Below are 20,475 nucleotides of genomic sequence, written 5' to 3' on the forward strand. Positions count from 1 at the left end.
TTGGAGCCCCTGGAACTGGAGTTATGGATGGTTGTGAGTCACCATGTGAGAATTGGGAGTGGAGCCTGAGTTCTGTGTAAGAAGAAAGGGTAAGTAGATAGGTACTCTTAACTACTGAGCTGTCTATCCTGCCCCATCAAACTGAAACATTTTCTAAAAGAAAAAAGAAAAAGAAAAGAAAGAATAAAAGAAAAAAGAATGAAGGGAGAAAAGGAAGGAAGGTTATCTTGGTGGTAATAAGGGCTTTGTGTGTCTATGTTGGTGTGCACGGGCAGAGCATATGTGAGCTGTCTACGCTGGTGTGCACGGGCAGAGCATATGTGAGCTGTCTGCGCTGGTGTGCACGGGCAGAGCATATGTGAGCTGTCTGCGCTGGTGTGCACGGGCAGAGCATATGTGAGGTGTCTGCGCTGGTGTGCACGGGCAGAGCATATGTGAGCTGTCTGCGCTGGTTCAGTGTCATGGATGTCATCACACATCCAAGTAGCCTTCCATTCCCATTTCATCATTTGCAGTCACACACGAGGCATTAGCAGAGGGAGGGAATGGTGTGAAGTCCAGGCAACCTGAGTGTGGTCACAGCACTGGAGAAAGCCTCCTCAGCTGTCTGGTGAAAGACACTGGATACCTCCAGAGTGGGCTCTGAGGTAGGAGAGACCGGGGGAAAGCATCTCAGCTAATGGCCGGTGTCCTGATTAGTATCTGTCACCTTGACAGGAACTGAGCCCCTGTGAAGGAACTGCTTCCCTAGGTTGATCGTGGTTGTTAGAGGAAGCTGCTCATTTGTTTCTGGCTGCTCAGCCCCAAAATAATCACACAGAAACCATATTATTTGCATACTGTTTGGCCAATAGCTTAAGCATATTTCTGGCTAATTCTTATATCCTAAATTAACCCATCTACATTTTTCTGTCTATTGCCACATGGTTGTGGCTTACTGGGTAAAGTCCTATCGTGAGCGTCTGTCTCCAACTGGGCTACATGGCTTCTCCTCGACTCTGCCTTCTTTCTCCCAGCATTCAGTTTATTCTTCCCCACCTAGTTTTATTCTACCCTATCACAGGCAAAGACAAATTCTTTGTTTACTAGCCAATAAAGCAACACAAACGGAAGGACTTCCCACACCATGTGGTCATGTCTCTAGGGGCATTTTCTTGATTGATGGTTAGGGCCTAGCTCACTGCGGGCAGTGCTGTGCTCCCACAAGGACCTGGGCAGTCTAAGAAAGGGAACTGAGCAAGCCACGGAAGAAGGCAGTAAGCGGTGTTCCTGCATGGGTCCTGCCTCTGCTCAAGCTTCAGTTCCTGCTCTGACTTGCCTCATGGTGGGCTGTGATTGGAAAGCAGGAGCCAGGTAAATCCTTTCCTCCCTAAGGCACTTTTGGCCATGTTGTTTATTGCAGCAAGCATGCCAGGACCTCAGGGGTGAGACAATTTCATGTGAGGGGCTCAGAGGCTGGGCCATGCTTCCCTGCAGCCCACCCATGTCAAGTTCCTGGAGGGAAGAGCCCAGCAGACTCAGCCGCGGTTGGAGACTTCTCTGGGTACAGAAACTTAAGCCTACAGTGGGGGCAGGCCATGTCTTAGAAGGGGTCCTGGCAGAGTTCTGTCTGGGGCTCAGTTCTCAGGGCAAGGGATTGACAATGAACACATTTCCTAAATGCAGCATGATTAATAAGAACCCAGAGACAGACATTGGGGTTCAGCCCGAAGGTCAGAAAAGCTAAGCAATAGCCAGCCACTGTCTCTTACCTCTACCTCAGTCTGAAATGGCGGTCCTGCCTCCAGGAATCTCAGAATGAGACTGCGTGAGAACTGCCTCCTCCCACATTATATTCCTCCCTAGTGCTGGGATTAAAGGAGTGAAACACTACCCACCCCTCCCGGTTTCTATAGCAACTAGTGTGTCTGCTGGGATTAAAGGTGTGTGTCATCACTGCCTGGTCTGTAAGGCTGGCCAGGGTGGCTGCTTTACTCTCTGGTCCTCAGGCAAGCTTTATTTATTGAAATACAAATGAAATGCCACTACAGCCAAAAGTTGTCCAAACCAAGACGTGAGGTTGATTTCCACGTTTCTAGAATGGTAATGGCTGCTGTGAGACGCAATGTATTCCCAGAACCTGGAACAAAGCAGCCACCTCTGACATGAGGAGGTGCATCCTTTGCAGAGCTCACATCTGTGCGCAGCTGGATTTTCTTCTCTGTTTAAATACTGCACTGCCATGGTTTAGAGGAAGAGGAGCTAGTTCAGCTATTCCATATGAAGCCAGACATTAAGAGAAATGTAAACCAGAGCCCTGTGCTAATGGTTTTAGTTGTTGCTGGTTTTGGTTTGGTTTGGTTATTTTTTTTTTAATCTGAGACAGATTGTCCTTTGTATAACAGAACACTGGCTATGCTGGAACTCACTCTGTAGACCCCACTAGCTTCAAACTCACATAGATCCCCTTGCCTCTCACCACTGGGGGCTGGAGTTAAAGGATGAGCTGCCATCCTGTGCTAATTTAAAAAACAGTCCCATGTAGTTAGAGGGTCTGGAAGACTGTTCCCACCTCCACCGTCTCCCAGGTGCTGGGATTACAGGCATGCAGCCCCACACCTGGGTTTGCTTCTAAACCCCCCCAACTCTTTGGTTTTTCAAGACAGCCCTAGCTATCCTGGAACTTGCCCTGTAGACCAGTCTGGCCTCGAACTCACAGAGATCTGCCTGCCTCTGCCTCTCAAGTGCTGGGATTAAAGGCATGCACCACTACCTGACTTCTCAAATCTTTTTTTTAAATATTTATTTATTATGTATACAGTGTTCTGTCTGCATGCATGCCTGCAGGCCAGAAGAGGGCACCAGATCTCATTACAGATGGTTGTGAGCCACCATGCGGTTGCTGGGAATTGAACTCAGGACCTCTGGAAGAGCAGTCAGTGCTCTTAACCTCTGAGCCATCTCTCCAGCCCCTGACTTCTCAAATCTTAACAAAGAAATACTTCTGCTTATTTGATGTGTAAAATTCCCATCACTCCTCAGTGAGTAATCAGATTTTCCAAAGCCAAAGGAAAACTCACTTGGTTGGGCCCTCTGGCTCTTAGATCCTGCCTGACAGGAGCAGTCTCCAGCTGCCAGAGCACTGCTGACTCTGGCTGCAGGAGCAAACCCCTTGTCTGTCTGTCTGTCTGTCTGTCTGTCTCTCTCTCTCTCTCTCTCTCTCTCTCTCTCTCTCTCTCTCTCTCACACACACACACACACACACACACACACACCTTACCTAGCAGGTTAAAGATTTCCTGTTAAAGATTTCCATGGGGGCCCATGACTTAGCAAGTAGAGGCACTTGCTGCACAAGCCGGAAACCAGAGTTCTCTCCCCAGAACCCATGGTAGGATGGAGAGAACAGGACTGTCAAAAACTGTGCTCTGATGTCCACGCGTGTCATAGCACATGCATGCCTGTGCTCTCTCTTAAAATATGCACACTCTCTTTCATGAAAATTTAAAAGGGGTGGGGTGATTGGTGGTGGAGAGATGACTCAGCAGCTAAGAACACTTTGCTGCTCTTGCAGAGGACTGAGGTTGGGTTTCCCAGCACCCACATAGCACCCTGCCTGTAACCCCAGCTCTGGCTGCTGCAGGCACCTGCACACATGTGATATACATACATACACTCAGGCACACAAACGCGTACAAATAAAATATGTAAGTAAGTAAGTCTTTCTTTTATAAAGACCCCGTGGGGCTGGGAGACTAAAGGAAGATAAGCCACGCAAGCTAATGCGTTCAGAGGATTGTTGTCTCAGCACTGGTACGGCCTATGCCTGTCTCGCAGGCTCGCCTGCCCTGGTGCTCAGCCGAGACTCCCTGCCAGGGGAGACTGGTGTGGATAAAGGACTTTTCCAGAGCTGAAGTTCAGAGATTCTCACCCCGTGGAAATTTCTCTTGCCCTAGGGATGCTGCTGTTGGGTGATCTTCCTGGCATGACTCATCGTCTTTGTTCCACACCTATGGCCTTCCGTGTGACAATTGTTCTTGGTGTATCCAGATCCAGGCCACGGGGGAGCAAGAGATGCTCTCCTCCGGGGAAGCAGCTGCTTCCCCTCCAAGCTCAGCCTGGAGTGGTCTCTGCAGGTCGGACAAAGGGAGCAGGCTGTTGTCCCATTGGAGTTCCATTTGTTTGTTGAATTTTTTTGGTTTTCTGCTCCTGGGGCTAGAGCGTTGGGCCTCGTTCACAGTAGCAAGCCCTACCGATGTGCTGTGTCCCGGTTCTTTCCGTTTTTTCCTTTCCCTTGAACTTGGCCATCCTCCTGAGGAGCTGCCATCACAGGCCTGAGCCACTGAGTACTTGGCTTGGCTTGGCCACTTGTTCTTCTGTCAAGGCTTTTATGTAGAAAGCTGGCCTCAGACTTGAGGTCATTCTACAAGTGCCTCTGAAGGGCCAGAACCCCAGCACGTATTACCACAATGCCAGGCCTCGGCTGACCTCCATAAATAAAAAGAAACAGAGGGTTTTTTTTTTGTTTTTTGTTTTTTGTTTTTTTTTTGGTTTTTTGAGACAGGGTTTCTCTGTGGCTTTAGAGCCTGTCCTGGAACTAGCTCTGTAGACCAGGCTGGTCTCGAACTCACAGAGATCCGCCTGCCTCTGCCTCCCGAGTGCTGGGATTAAAGGCGTGCGCCACCATCGCCCGGCCTGAAACAGAGGGTTTTGAGCCAGGCCTGGTGGCAGATGCTGTAACCCAGCACTGGGAAGTTCAGCTAAAGGAGGAGGATTGCTTAGAGGTCAAGGCCATCCTTGGCTATTATATATAGTAAGTTCTGGGCTAGCTTGAGCTACATAGTAAAACCATTGTCTAAAAACCACAAAACAGGAACAGAGAAGAGAAAGAAAGAGATGAGGTTATTGGAACCATCCGAGGAGCTGACAGTCCCGAAGCGCAGCTGAGGAACATTTTGGAAATGCGAACTATCTTTAGGCACTGTGGTAAGCAGGAAGTTCCAGGAGGACAGTGGGTTGGCCAGCTGAGGTGCCCCACCTTTGGCTAGGCAACTTTATCAACAGTAGCTAACAGCGGGAGAAGGAGAAACTTCTTCATCCAAAAGCAGGTTCCGTGGACGGTGGACAGGCCAAAGACGTGTCTTCTCACAGAGAACTTCCCTGGTGGCCTGCTCGCAGGGATGGCCCCAGAGCTCGCCTGGGTGTGTGTGATACTGATCTCTCTACTGCACTGAGGCAGGATCTGCCTCTGAACTGGAACTCATCAACTTGACTAATCTAGCTAGTCGCCTTGCCCGGGGAATCCTGGCTCTGTGAGGTGGGGATCCCAGCCCTGGTCCTCAAGCCTTCAGAGAAGCTCTTTGTCCACTGAGCCCTGTCATTGGCCTCGCAGCTGGATTTCTGAGATGGGGCCAGAGGTGAGCCTTCAGTGGACAGAGCGCTAGACACACGCTAGCTAAATAAAGTATTTCAGGCCTGTGAGATGTCTCGGGGTAAAGACTCTTGCTACTACTGTGCAAGCCTGGTGACCTGGACTTAATCCCTGGAATGTACGTAAAGGTGGAAGGAGAGAATTAAGTCGACAAAATTGTCTCTGACCACTCCATTTGTGCAATAGGCATTGTAGCCACCACACACACACACACACACACACACACTAGACTAAACACATTTTTTTTTTTGTTTGCTTTTGGGAATTGAACCCAGAGTCTCTCACAATTCTGCTGTTGGGCTACACTCCCAGCCCTAGGAAGGAGAGTTTTCAAAGCCACCTATGTCTTACTTCTCAGAGATAACCAGTCATTTTTTAAGGGTCATTCTTTCCTTCAATGGATCCTTTTCAACAGAATTAAAGCCATGTTGCAGCATCCACACTGTGTGAATGGGCTTGGCCTGTATTGGTCTTGCCCGGTGGAGGAGCAGAAGAGGCCGCCTCTGGCACACAGTTCTGCTAACACTAGGACCAGGCAAAGGCTGCCTGGCTTGGGAAGTTGCCACTTCCTGGCCTCTAATCCCAAAGGAAGATCTATCTGGGTACCAGCCAAAGTGAGTGGGCGTGTCCATGGATACAGTCTTTTGTCTCGGACAGCCCCCACCTCTGTGTTAGAACATGCTTGTGTTAACAGTTCAAGGAGCTGTGCCTGTACCTTGTCCTTAAGGATGTTTAGCAGATTCTAATCAATTTCAGCCTTGTCCTTCTGATGTGAATGGACCACAATTTCACTGACTCTTTTGTTTTCTTTTGATTTGAGACATCTCGCTATGAAGCCCAGGTTGTCACTGACCTCATAAAAATGCACCTGTCTCTGCCTCCCAAGTGCAAGGATTAAAGGTTTGCATCACTACGCCCAACAATAATGTAGCCCAGGCTGGCCTTGAACTCAGGATCCTCTGCAGGGGCCTCTTCGCATATCCTACCACTGTGAGCCAGCACAGCTGTTCCACCGAACCTTTAAATGTACTTATTCAGTCACGTGAAATGATGTAAAAAATCTATTTCATGGTGGAAGAATGGAATTCCTAGGGGGGTGCGAGAATGGGAGAGCCCCAGGTGCAATGAAGTCAGGACTATCTTAATAACACGCTGTGTAGACTCAGCTGTGTATTTAAGCTCCGAACGATGTGTGTTTAACAAGTTAAAACAAGAGCTGCCTGTTCAAACCTTTGCTGACATTTGCTAATCATGGAATTCATTGCGATATGAGAAACCAGTAGTCTTTCACTTGGAGTTAGAGAAATCCGGACACACTTACAGGTCGTGCTCCTGGTACCAGAGGCCACCCTTCGGAACTGCGTGGAATCACCTGCTAAGGGCATTAGCGTGTCCCAGAACTCGACATTGCTGTTTGACTCATTCTGACTGACGCAGGCGGCCAAGCTCCCCTGCTCTGTGCTGGCTAAGTGTCTATGACACTTCCTCATCAGAAGGGGATCCTCTAGGTCAAGGCTGTGGAACGCTGAGCCACTGGGGAGCCAGGCTGACAACAGGCAGCGACTTGGGCTGAGGGGCTATGGCCTCTCTGGGGACCCTTAAGAGACTTTCATGAGCTTCGTGACACCCCTACTTCTGGTTCTTTTGCCTCAGTAGCGAGTCTCTGCCCTGTCCCCACGTGTGAGCAGTTTATGTCTCATGTCCCCGGGTCTGTACCTCTGTCCGTCTTTCTTTCTCTGAGTTTCAGATCGCTTTTCCTTGAGTCCCCTCCACAGCTCACTAGCTGCCACTAGCCTCTTGTTTACCACACTCTGCCCCCAGGTCGTTATCTTAGTGGGGGACACCGTGAGCCTGGCAAGCTGGACTGGGGAATCGCCACTGGGTCCTCCTTTACTCCATTTTCATTCTGCTCACCACACTTTGATTATTTCTTCATTTGGCGGCTTGTTTTGTAAATGCCAAGCACCTACGATGTACCAGGCATGGTGTAGGTAGCTCTTGGTGAGCAAAACCAGCCAACATCCTGCTCAGTTTTGGAAATTGACAAATAATGTCATTGAGAAACATGTCGGTGCTGGAAACAGCACTCAGCGAGCAGAGGGCTCGACCAGCATCGCGAGGCCGCGGGTCAGTTCCTACCACCTCATAAACAAGGTGTGGTGCTCTACACCTGAATCTCAGTGCTCAAGATGTGGAGTCAGGAGGTCAGATACAGGTTATCTCGGCTACGTATGGAGTTGAAGGCTAACCTGAGCTACACTAGTACTTGTCAAGGAAGGAAGGAAGAGAGAGGAGAGAGAGAGAGAGAGAGAGAGAGAGAGAGAGAGAGAGAGAGAGACAGAGACAGAGACAGAGACAGAGACAGTTGTTTGGTGATGGGACAAAGAAGACTTCCCAAGGATAGGCATGCGAGAGAGAGCAGTAATGAGCTAGACAAGATCAGAGACTTTGGCTTCTAAGCAGGCAGAACAACTGTGTTTAAGTCCAAATGAGATGGAAAGAGTGAGGTATGGCCTTCCCAGAGCGAGCCAGTGAGTTTTAAGACAAAGTAGGGACATTGAGGGGTGACAGATTTATATGCAAAATCTGTCTCACTGCAGTGTGGAAACATCAGATTGGGTGGGGCTTGAGGAGCGTGAGACGAGAATGCGCCCAGTGACGTCCTTTAAAATTAGATCGATTCATTTTATTTTACGTGTGTTTTGCCTGCATGTATTTGTGCACATGGTCCTGCCTGGTGCCTGTGGAGGTCGGAAGAGGGAATCAGAGCCTATGAAACTGGAGTTCCAGTCATTCTGAATCACCGTGTGTGTTGGGTACCGAACTCCGGTCCTCCGCAAGAGCACAAACACTCCTAACCACTGATCCATTTCCCAAGTTCCAGTTCCTTCTCTCCTCAAGCCATGACCACCAGCCCAGACTTGCCTCGTCTCTTCCCTGGGTCTGATTTACTTTTGACATCTGTCAATAGGAGAAGATGGATAACCAACGATCCTTTACTGAACTCAAAATGAGAATTCAACCCCGTGCTGTGGCCTTCAGACCTAGTTAGTTCCCTCTCTGGTGTCCCGTGTGTCCACAGCTGTCCTCGTGTGCCTTCCCTAGGTCTTAGTCTAGGAAAGGGGAAGTGGGGGACAGAAATAGATTAGTCCAAGTCAACTCTGAGGCCGAGGCCGCGGGCTAGGGAGTTGATCCACATTAGAGCGTGGCCAGGCTGAAGCAAGGGTTTCAGGCTAAGGGAAGAGGACCAGAGCCTATGCTTGGGAGGCACTCAGGGGCCAGACAAGACCACAGGTATCCATGCCGGGGGGTGGTTACTGAAGACAGGACCCAGAGCAGTAGGTGGGAGCATATGAGCCCCAGACTAGCGGAGAACTGATGTTTCTAGTTAGCTAGAACCCTCGCTGGTAAAGGATGGGCAGCTGTCTATGATGTCTGAGGCCCTGGGTTTGATCCCTGGCACCAGGAAAATAATAATAATCACAGGTGGGACTCGGAGATTTGGGCCTGAGAGAGCCAATGACAAAGGCAGACTTGGGGCTGACTTGGTGGGAAGAATGGGCCGACAGCCAAGTTCCTCACACTCTACCTGTCTGAAGCCCAAATAAACCTTATAGCCAGCCTCAGGGCTAGAACTAGAAGGCTCAGAGACCAGAACCAGGCAACCCTGGCCCTTTCCACACCAAGGTCAAAACCACAGTCACACCCATAACACAGTCAAGGCCACTGAAGGCTAGCCCAAAGAGCTGTGACTGCTGGGGAACCCCACAAACACTAAGGTAAGTGAACCTCAGCGTGAGTATGGTCCTGGGAGTAGCCCTGAGGAGGGTCTCTGGGGACCATAACTGTTTGTGGTTGGCATGGTAACCAGGAGACTATGACATCCTTAAGGGTGGGCGGGGTCACAGAACACAAGCTTTAAAGTAAGTGAATCATATGTGGCTCATTTAATTTTAAAGGAGGCCTCTGAGCAGAGCTTAGAACAATTTTTTCCTCTGAGTGCCGTTTCCCAAAGGTACTCACAGAACAATAAGGTGTGACCATAATGGCTGCACTGAGTTGTCTTTTGGACAGTGTTAGAAGGGACATAAAGAAGGTGGACAGAGAATTAAGGCAACTGAGATGTATCGACGAGCTCAGCTCCCGCTGCCTGTGCGACCTCTACATGCACCCGTACTGCTGCTGTGACCTGCACCCCTACCCCTACTGCCTCTGCTACTCCAAGCGATCCCGCGCCTGCGGCCTGTGCGACCTCTACTACCCGTGCTGCCTGTGCGACTACAAGCTCTACTGCCTTCGCCCATCGCTCCGCAGCCTAGAGAGGAAAGCAATCTGCGCCGCTGAGGATGGGAAAAGAGAGCTGGTCAAGTGAAAGAGGATGTAGCACAGTCAGAGTAGCAGCCGCAGCAGGGGAGGAGGAGGGCGGTGGGGACGGTGACAGCTGTCTAGACATGGAAAGGGATCAAGACAGTGACTCGGGTGACTTAGGAGAGGAAAATGGGGTCCATGGTGGGAACAGTGGGGTTCTCCAAAAGCAGCGTGCGGTGGTGGGCTGACAAGGTTGGTGGGAGTTTACAGCAGGAGCGTCAGTTGATTAAATAAGGTGTGGCCTTAATGAGGGGGAGAATTGAGGGGTGTCGCTAAAAGCTACCGGGAGTGGCATACTGGGTATGACTGGGTATGATTGAAGTGATCTGAGTAACTCTGGACCTGCAGAAATAACTGCAGGAGAAGTCACAGTCATTGATCAAATCCTTATTGTTCGCCAGAAGCCTCGGGAGGAGAGCAGACTGAAGGCTAGAGGCTCCCACTGTGTAAGGAAACCGTTCTCCTAGCGAGGCTCAGGCAGAGCTGATCTGGAGTAAGGGCTGCCCTGTTGGCCTTCCCCTCCACCTCAGAAAGGATGGGCGACAAGCTCAGCCTTCACAGTAGATTCAGGCGGATTTCTGTTGAATTGGGTAATTCAACTGGGGGAGTTATGCTTCCTTTAATCCTTGCCTATCTTTTCACAGAGACTTATAGTCTATATAGATGGGGGGCATTGTTCTCTGGTTATATAAGTGACTACCCATCCACTGAAACAGGAAGAAGGGATCAAAGAGGTGGGTGTGATGGCTGACTCCGGTAGCCCTTGAGCTTGGGAGGCAGAGGCAGGAGGAGGCTCACAGGTTCTTGACCAGCTTCTGATGCAGAATGAGTATGAGGCCAGATTGTAAAAGGGGGGTTGAAAAGTTGCCAAGTTCTTCTATCTATGGATACATTAAGTGAAAAAGCAAGAGGTAGAAACATAATGTTTAATAAGGGATTGTTTTTAAAAATAGAGCAGAGACAGATATGACACATGGGAAGATGGGAGGTGAACAGATGGGGAAGGAAGGAGTAATGGGTGTGTAGATAGAGAAAGCCCCTTGACAACAGTGACCGTGATGTTTTATTGAGAAGGGCAGTGGGACAATTACTGGTGATGTCATCAGTCCCAAGGTCAGAAGCAGACCTACCCGGCGATCTGGGAGGGGGTAGTCGCCTACAAATTTATCTACAATTTTGAAGCAAAGTATTTTTTTTTATTCCCCAGGATGTCAAGCTAAATATTTCACTGCGAAATAGGGACTAGTTAATATTTGCCCCAAATATTAAGTGTTCTTTGTGAGTTGCCTGTGTCCTCTCTCCATGGCTCTAAGTCTTCTATCTTGGTTGTCTGGTTGTCCCCGCTTCCTACACTTCTGCCCACTGCCTTGTCCCCCTGGCTTCCCACGAGATGGTTTCCTGGCACACAGTAGACTCGGCCTCAAGCCTCTCTCTCTACTGTGATTCAGAGGGAGCAGCACTTTCTCTGGTCTGCGTCCCCTTGGTTCTGTTCTGGCAGCGTATGTGAAGGAGGCAGGGCCCTTACCTAGCTCCTGGCCCTGTGACCCCCAGGTTTGTCTTTCTTTATCTCTTCTCTGGCACGTTAGTTCCAATTCACGCACCTTGCGACAGTTCCTGCTCTATTTCCAACAGCCAGAGGCTTCACTGTCTGGGAGGGCTGGTGTCTACTCTAAACCTGCGGCTTCAGTCTTCCTGAATGGGGTGAAGATTCCCCGACCTCCAATCCCAAAGGACTCATGACGAATTTTTCTTTCAATGAAATGCCTTCTTTCTTGTTCTCCTATCTCTAATCTGGTTCCTGACCTGTGACTGAATAGGTCTCGAAATAATCAATTTCCATTCAGTTTTGTTTTGTTTTTTTTTTTAAAAACCATCTTTGTTATGAAACTGTGCTCAAGGTCTTTTGAGTTTAGAATTTATATTTGTGTGACCTTTGCCCCTTTAAAGAATGTCTGGGCAGGGCTGGAGAGATGGCTCATAGGTTAAGAACACTGACTGCTGTTCCAGAGGTCCTGAGTTCAGTTCCCAGCAGCCACATGGTGGCTCACAAACCATCTCTAATGAGATCTGGTGCCGTCTTCTGGCGTGCAGGCATAACGATGTATACGTAATAAATAGACAAATCTTTAAAAAAGAATTAGAAATTCCCACCGCATGTCTTTGCTGTTTGAGGTATGTATGTGTACAGCGGGCTGTTTTAGGCAAGGATTTAAAGCCTCGCTCACTCACTATCGGTTTCTTAAGCCACTGCTTTAGAAGCCGCTGTCTCGGACCAGACTGGGCTCTTTGCCGCTTCAGGATTTTCCTGTCCGGTCCAGCAGTCACCTGTATCTTCCCTCACTTTTAGACTTGAAGGAGTGGTGGTGACGGAATTTGGTTTTCTTTCACGAAGCCACGCCACCAGCCTGAATTAAGCCTGTATATCCACACTTCCCAGGCTTCCTTGTCTCTAAAGCTAGAGAAACAAAACCTGTCCTTCCTCCATCCTGTCTGATGAACGGATGCCCATGGAGACACTGACTTCTGGCTTGAGTCCTTGCAACCTGGCACATCTTTGCAGTGCGCCCTTGAGCTGCACAGGGCTCAACCTCTGTGCCCCTTCCTGACTCCTAGAGACCAATCCCAAGACTGCCTTCCATCCACTCACCCAAACACCTGAGGTTAGCCTGACTCTTAATAAGAAATTCCCTGGAAAATCCCACCCACAAAACATGCTGTCTAAAACCTCAATTATTTCTCTTCTTTACTTTCACACTGTGAGTTTGAGGTTTTCACTGAATCTACTCAGTCATTGAGGCTGATGCAAGGCAGAGGTCTTATGACTACCAAAAGTTGATTTTTCCCCCCTTGCTGCTTCTGGGTTCACTAAAAGGTGAAGTGAATGGCCTCTTTAGCGTCGTTTATACTCTTTCTAACTCCTACCTCTCAGAATCCATCATCACTTGAAGAGTTGATGCCCGTGTGGTCAAATGCAATTTTCAATTTTACTTTCTGTGCTAGAAATAGAACCCAGGTCCTTGGGTATGCTAAGTAAGTATTCTACCACGGAATACCCTCCAGGCTCAGATGTGTGTCTGTTATTTGCTTTAACATTTTTGTTTAATGGTACAGGCTTGGGAATTGTTCACATAAAGTCTTGGGGTAAACCTGTGTAAAGTACAGCCCACACAGCCCGATAAAGACAACTAACTCACAGGGTGAAAGCTAAGTGCCTAGCATTTTCTGTTCCCGATGACTAGGGGGTGGCAGAGCAAAGCCAGATCCGCCCGAGTCTAGAGCACACGTGTATAATCACCTGCCAGTTTTCAGTGTGACCCTGAATCGGTGTTAGCTGCATCACCTGGAACTTACTAGAAAGACAAAGTCTCAGCTGTATCCTGCCTAGTGAATCTAGAACTCGGGTGGGAACTGGACACCTGTGTTTTGCGAGCCCGGCTGGAAGGAGGCTGCACCAACACCACAGAACCTGCTCCTGCTGCCCAGTGACATTTGTCTACTCCAGAAGTCTGAGGGAAGGAGAAAAGCAGGAAAAGAAAGCAGAGGAGCCAAGGACATGGCTCAGTTGCTAAAGCGCTTGCCCCGCAAGCATGAGCTCAGATCCTCAGGATCCACATAAAAAATCTGGGTGCTGTGGCATCTATAGCCTCAGCACTGGGAAGGCAGAGACAGGAGGCCCTCAGGGGTGCTGGCAGCCAGTGTAGTCTAATCAGTGAGGTCCAGAGCGAGCCCCTGTTCCAAAAACTAAGGTTGCCTGATGTCAACCTGGCCTCCACTCACACATATGCACGCACACACACACACACAAACATGCACACACACACGAACATACATACACACACATACAAACATATGCACACACGGGGGCGGCGGCAGCAGGAGGCAGGTGATGATAAAGATGAAGATGTCAGGAGTGTTTAGGTAGCTCTTTGGGACGGGTTTAAATTCAAGAGAAAAGGAATGTCCCCGTGAAGTTAGAGGAGGCCCACCTGTCTGTGTTCATTTGAGTTCCTGTTACTTTCTCCTGCACTGGGTTGAAACTGATCTCTATGGAAACAGCTGATCTACCGGGAAGGCAGGGTGTTTCCCATTCAAGGGTGGCTGAACATGGGAGTGAACCCAGCTGTGACAGGAGAAAAGTGGGGTGCTCTGTGGAGCTCCGCTGCCCCCCTGCCCCAGCTGGCAAACTTCCCTAGTCCACGGGAGTGGGGCATAGGAGGCCATGTGCCCCTGGCTCAGAACCTTGCAGTTATGGAAAAACCCACTTGGGGTTGTGGGGAACCCACCAGGCAAGAGGCATGTTCCAAGTTCAGAATTGAGTTTGATGAGTCAGATGTGGCCCCAGCAAGTTCTCCTACAACCCACACATTCCCCAGAACCATTAATGTAGAAATGATAAGAAACCTGGCCTAGCGGAGACTTTTAGGCAGTCTTCTGGAAACTCAAAGTGTGGGACTCCTGGACGGTGTGGGGCCCTTGGATAGTGTGGGGACCCTGGACAGTGTGGGGACCCTGGATAGCATGAGGCCTCTGGACAGCATGGGGTCCCTGGATAGTGTGGGACCCCTGGACAGTGTGGAGTCCCTGCATAGTGTGGGACCCTGACAGTACCCGGCCCTGACAGTGTGGGACCCCTGGATGGTATGGGACCCCCAGACATTGTAGAACCCCTGGACAGTTACTGCAGAGCCAAAGGAGTCAAGGTGACAGGAACAGAGGGAAGTGAGGAGGGGCCAGTAACAGAACACATTTGACTAAAGCTGGCACTAGGTGTCTAAGAGGAAACAGATCTGAAAGTTGGCTGTGATTGACAAGTCAGGACCCAGATTAGGCTCCAGTTCCTGCGGCGGCAAGCAGACAGAGCTTTTCCGGGAAGAATCAGCTGAGGCTTAGGGAACCTGCTCAGGAGTCTTGGCTTGCTTTTGTTAGTTCCAGCTGTCTTCACTATCGATATCAGGATTCCACGCTTCTCATCCAAACCAGACTGACTTTCCCTGCACATGTACACAAGCACGCACACGCACACACACGCACGCACACATGCTCACACACACATGCTCACACGCACGCACGCGCGTGCGCACACACATGCTCACACACACACGCACACACACACACACACACACACACACAGAGTCCTGAGAGGCCCTTCACATACACCTCTGGCTGCTTCTTCAAGCCACGATCCAGCCAGAGAGGACCGGTGTCTGGGCTACGCCCTTGTGAGCTCCTCTTTGCCCTCCCAGAGCTGGTGATTTGAAAGAAGCCAGTTCTCTCCTTTGTTTTTGGGATGACCCAAGGCGCATACAGGACAAACAGGACAAGGATGACTAACCAGTTTCCTCAGGGCCAGGGTGGAACGGAGGTGAAGGACTTGCACTGTGCCGCCTCCTCTGCTGCTCAAGTAGTCTCTGTTACTTCAGCGCCTCCTAGGAGAGAGAGCTAGTGGTCACTTTGTGATCAGCCAAGCCCGCGTGTAGTTTTCAGTGCAAGAGTAGAAATTCACCTCATTAAGTCAGTCCCATGAAGTTTAATCAAGTGAGAAATACAAATTAAAAACAGTGTGTATAGCATGATTTGGAAATAAGGGCAAACATAAATCTATGTTTATGTAAAAATCACACACACAACTCACTCACTCACACACATACACATAGACAAGAAAATACAACAAAAGCACTGTTATGTGTGTTATAATATTTAAAAAAATACTTTAGTTTATCTATGCCCCCTGGATCTTCTACAATGAACTTGTGTAACTTAAGCAAAGAAGAACATGTTTGAATAAAATTCAGTATAAAAAGGCATACAGGGGCTGGAGAGAGAACGCAATAGTAAAGAGCATTTGCTGTTCTTCCAGAAGACCCCAGCTCAGTTCCCAGCACCCACTTCAGGCTGCTCACAATCATCTATAACTTCAGCTCCAGAGTATCCCCGATGACCCTGAACCCTTCAGACACCAACACTCACACGCACAAACCTACACACAGACACACAAACCTGCCTGTAGCTAAACTACAGTAAGCAGAAATCTTCACAAGCATTTAAAGTGGTGCAGCGGTGATCTCTAAGCATCATGGGCTGTTGTGAAGTTTAAATAAAGCACCACCTCTGGCGTACTCAGCACTGGGAAGGGTAGATTTTAAGAAAAAAGAAAACAAAGGCCTCCCAACCTAGCTGAATGTTATGCACCTTCGTAAAATGGATTCCGTACATAGGTAGACGTCATAGGTTATCATCATAGTCATAGGCAGATGTCATAGTTGTTATCGTCCTGAACCGAGGCAGAGGAAAGCTCGAGAACTTGTCTGCACAGCAGAGCCTTGCAAGAAGTAAGGGAAGAGAGTCCAGTTCTGGGGCCACAGCTCTGGTTAGGGACTTTGGCCCTCCCTCGCAAAAAGAGTTATTCTTATTTTTGTGTTTATCTCAGTGTGAGCATTGCACATTAGTGCCGTGCCCAAAGTGCACCAGACCCTCTAGAGCTAGTTACAGGAGGTCGTGAGCTGCCTGACAGGGTGCGGGAAACTGAACTTGGGTCCTTTGGAAGAGTAGCAAGAGCTCTCTCTCTCTCTTTCTCTCTCTCGGCTTTTTGAGACAGGGTTTCTCTGTGTAACAGTCCTAGCTGCCTTGGAACTTGCTCTGTAGACCAGGTTGGCCTCAAACTCACAGAGATCCACCTGCCTGTGCCTCCCAAGGCTGGGATTAAAAATGTGCACCACCACCGCCCAGCATAGCAAGTGCTCTTACCCGCTGAGCCATCTCTCCAGCCCAGCTTTCCTATTTCTTGATGCATCCTCACTGCCCAATCAGTGCAAGCTCCTGCTATTATTAAGGGTTACACGGCAGTGCTGCCCAGCAGCCATGGCAAAGGTGCCCCGATTTCTAGCTCACTCCACTCTGGCATCAACATTCCTCTCATGAGTGATTTCAAGTTAGCAACACAACGCTGCTGAATGAGGAGCTGGGGAAACACACACACAACAAACTCTTGCAAGATGATAGGATCCCAGCTATCATGTCACTGGGAAATCTCCATGTATCTGTTCGGCACTGGCCACCAGACAGACTGGATTTCCAGCTCTCCAGGGTCTTGCCTGGTCCAAGGAAGAACTAAGCCAGAGTTCTCTTGCCTTGTCCTTTGCCAGTGAGCTTTCTGGTGGAGTGTCTGTCTGTCTGCCCAGTGATGGCCAGATAAAATCATGCTTTAATGTCCAGATTACCCGGCAACTGTTAGGCTCAAGCAATCCTCCTGTCTCACCTGGAATAGCTGGGTCTGCAGACACACACATTATTCCTGGCTTTGATCTTTAAGACACAGAGTTCAAATGCTAACTTACTGGTTGTGTCTCATAAAAAAAAAAAAAAAAGAAAAAAGAAAAAACCTTGAGCTGGGGTGTGGCCCAGCAGAGAGGGCTTCCCTAACATGCATGAGGCTCAAACCTCAGCATCAGGAAACCAAAGCAAATCTGTCTAACAAGATAACAGTAATCAAGCAAGATGTATGATGAACCCAGCGCGGTGCTGAGTAAAACATGGTCTCATTTAACTCTCCAGCAGTGTTGAGATGGATTATCACCATCATTACAGGTAAGGAAGCTGAGTCACAGAGTAACCAGGTTAAGGACCAGGCCAAGAGTCCATAACTTAGAGCAGGAGGAGCTAGATTTGAGCATTAGAGAAAGATCTGAAAGAAAGGCCAATGGGTTTGGATGGGGTTGATATAAGGAAAAAGGGGGTGGGGAGGTAAGGTGGAGTGGGGACTCAGGGGTGGGGGGTTCGGGGACTGGGGTTGGGGGGGCTCCTATTTTATGTGTGGTGTGTAGAGTCCAGAGGTCTAATCTCTCTTTCTCTCCCCCCTTTGCAACCACAGACTCAGAAGGACCACCAACAGAATCCTGGCCTCATCTTGCTGCAGCAGCAAAATCTTGGGATCGGTTAACGTGTGTGGCTTTGAGCCCGACCAAGTCAAAGTGCGCGTCAAAGATGGGAAGGTCTGTGTGTCAGCCGAGAGGGAGAACAGGTACGACTGCCTCGGATCCAAAAAGTACAGTTACATGAACATCTGCAAAGAGTTCAGCTTGCCGCCATGCGTGGACGAGAAAGACGTGACCTACTCCTACGGGCTCGGCAGCTGCGTCAAGATCGAGTCTCCCTGCTACCCGTGCACATCTCCCTGCAACCCCTGCAACCCCTGCAACCCCTGCAACCCCTGCAGCCCCTGCAGCCCCTGCGGCCCCTGCGGCCCCTGCGGCCCCTGCGGCCCCTGTGACCCTTGCAACCCCTGCTACCCTTGTGGAAGCCGATTCTCCTGTAGGAAGATGATCTTGTAAGGCGTATGTAAGAACCTATGTCTTAGCAGCAGTCAGTACACCAGCCAGGCAGCTCTAGAGCGCTTCTCTTCCCCTTCCCGTAGCCCATGTGGTTCAAGCGCTTAGGAAACTGAATACACAACTGCAATCTGACGACCTTGTGTGCTGCGCCTGTGATTTGACCCCCTGCAGAGTTAGCTCGTTGAAGACTTAAGGGCAAGGGTGGCAGACAGAGGGTACGTCCTCCACACCCAACAACCTCTAAACCCAGAGGCATCCCCCGGCACAGATAATCCTGGGAAATGGCCCTGCCTGCAGAGAACATGTTGGAGTAGTTTAGGTGGAAGATAACACCCAGTGAGGATCTGGTGGTGATGCCACCTCCTTCCCAAGCCCAACAAGACTGTGGATTTACTTGGGGACCAGACAGTCCTTGAGAGAATAGGGCAACGCACAGTATGCTTGCTCGTAGATCCCAGAACAGGGCAGCTGTTGAACTATAGTGTTTCAGCATCCCTGTGGTTTTGACGCTCCACCCCTGGCTCAGGGTATTTTGCAGCCTCCTGGGGATTTATTGAGACTCACTCTCTTTTTACAGTTCTTGAAGCTGGTTTTAGGCACAGAAGGTAATGGAGCTGGAAAGTACAGCTTCCACAATTGACAGTGTACCGCATTTGAATTCGGATCCTCACCAGTGTAGCTCAAGAGCCAGTCTTGTTTCCTTGTTTTTGAGGCCGGTCCTACTGTGTAACTCTGGTTGTCTAGAAAACTCATTATATAGACCAGGCTGGCCTAAAACTCACAGGAATCTACCCGCCTCAGTCTCCTGAGTGCTGGGATTAAAAGCGAGGCCTGTGCCACCACGCCTGGCTTCCAGAGTGACTCTTGACTGCTGGGAAAAAGTAAGTATAAAGGAAGGATGAAGGGACACTGGGGAGGAACTGGCTGAAGCTGGTCTCAGGCTCTTAGAGGAAACACGGACTCTGGTTTACACAGCTAAGTCCTTTCGTTGGTTTTAGCTGCCTGTGGATTAGAGCGGTTTTCTCAGTGTGGGCGGTGCTTCAGAATTACTTGAGGAGCTGTAAAAATATGGATGCCAGGCTAAGAAGATGGCTCAGTGGGTTAGAGTGTGGGCTGCACAAGTGCAAGGGCCTGAGTTCAAATCCCCAGTACCCACTAAAAGTTGGGCATGCCCGCTCATACTTGTAACCCCAGCACTGAAGAATGGAGATAGTGGGTTCTGGGAGCTTGCTGGCCAACTAGCCTAGCCTATGTGTTGAATTTCCAGCTCAGTCAGCGTATTAATTGGGGTTCTCTAGAGAAAAGGAACTGGGAAGATGAGTATACATTTAAAGAAATTTATTCAATTGGCTTACACAGTACTGCCTGGGGGGCTGGAGAGATGGCTCAGAGGTTCTGAGTTCGATTCCCAGCAACCACATGGTGGCTCACAACCATCTGTAATGAGATTCGGTGCCCTCTTCTGGCCTGCAGACCTACAGACAGAACACTGTGTACATAATTAATACATAAATAAATAAATCTTTAGCTGGGAGGTGGTGGCTCACACCTTTAATCCCAGCACTCGGGAGGCAGAGGCAGACGGATCTCTGTGAGTTTGAGGCCAGCCTAGTCTACAAGAGCTAGTTCCAGGACAGGCTCTAAAGCTACACAGAGAAATCCTGTCTCAAAACAAACAAACAAACAAACAAACAAACAAAACCCAACTGTCTGGGTAATCTAACAATGGCTGCCTCACACCGAAGTGGAGAGAACCTGACAATTTCTCAGTCCCTAAGGCTTGGTGTCTCAGCAGTCCCATTCTGATGCTAAAGCCTGAAGGATTTCTGGAGAGCCTCTTGTTTCCAGCCCCTTTGGAAGCCCCTTACGTGTGGCTCTGACACCAGTGAAGGACCATGGCCGAGACAGCAGCAGCAACGGCACAGACGAATGCGCCAGCCGGAGCAAAGGCAAGCAGACATTCAAAAGCAAAGCGTCTCTCTCTTGGACCTTGTTTTCTGGGATGCCACCAGAGGTTCAAGAAAAGGCCTCACAAGTGAGCCCCGAGGCTTACCTTTCAACTGCCTCCAGGGCCACTCAAGTTGACAACCAAGATTAGCCATGACAATGAGAGACACCTATCGAAAGGAGGTAAAGTGGAGAACAAGAGAAGACACCATTGTCTTCCTCTGGTTTCTGCACATACACACATAGACACACGCCCCTACACTCATGTGCATACACAATACACAACACACTACCCACAGCACACAGTACACACACATGCACACATAGACACATACAACCCTACACTCACATACATACACAATACACAACACACTACCCACAGCACACAGTACACACACGTGCACACATAGACACATACAACCC

At 49.5% G+C, this 20,475-nt stretch overlaps 1 protein-coding gene and 1 long non-coding RNA gene across 5 annotated transcripts in view; one reads left to right on the plus strand and one right to left on the minus strand.

Moving 5' to 3' along the window:
- The window catches only part of LOC126513502 (uncharacterized), a 72,272-nt gene that overhangs the window by 45,814 nt on the left and 5,983 nt on the right, over nt 1-20,475 (minus strand). For all 3 annotated transcript variants that reach the window (XR_007595356.1, XR_007595357.1, XR_007595355.1), the window contains exon 3: nt 15,111-15,204. This is a non-coding gene — a long non-coding RNA (uncharacterized lncRNA). The remainder of the gene's footprint in view (nt 1-15,110; nt 15,205-20,475) is intronic.
- On the plus strand, nt 6,811-18,105 carry Odf1 (outer dense fiber of sperm tails 1). 2 transcript variants are annotated; one of them, XM_050161909.1, is made up of 2 exons: nt 6,811-9,778; nt 17,646-18,105. In XM_050161909.1, exons 1-2 carry the CDS (start codon nt 9,456-9,458, stop codon nt 18,103-18,105), a joined length of 783 nt encoding a protein of 260 aa, XP_050017866.1. In that variant the 5' UTR covers nt 6,811-9,455. The 2 variants fall into 2 exon arrangements, with proteins under 2 accessions (XP_050017866.1, XP_050017876.1); XM_050161919.1 differs by having other exon boundaries at nt 6,811-9,731; nt 17,644-18,105.

The sequence above is a fragment of the Alexandromys fortis genome, unplaced genomic scaffold (genome assembly GCF_014885135.2).
Source record: "Alexandromys fortis isolate MF-2015 unplaced genomic scaffold, M_Fortis_MF-2015_v1.1 scaffold_17, whole genome shotgun sequence".
NCBI classification, from domain to species: Eukaryota; Metazoa; Chordata; class Mammalia; order Rodentia; family Cricetidae; genus Alexandromys; species Alexandromys fortis.

Excerpts from the sequence above, each read along its gene's own strand:
- Odf1 (XM_050161909.1), top strand. The coding sequence starts at position 9,456 with ATGGCTGCACTGAGTTGTCTTTTGGACAGTGTTAGAAGGGACATAAAG. Across the intron at positions 9,779-17,645 it reads GGGAAAAGAGAGCTGGTCAA|ACTCAGAAGGACCACCAACA; the intron begins GTGAAAGAGGAT and ends TTGCAACCACAG.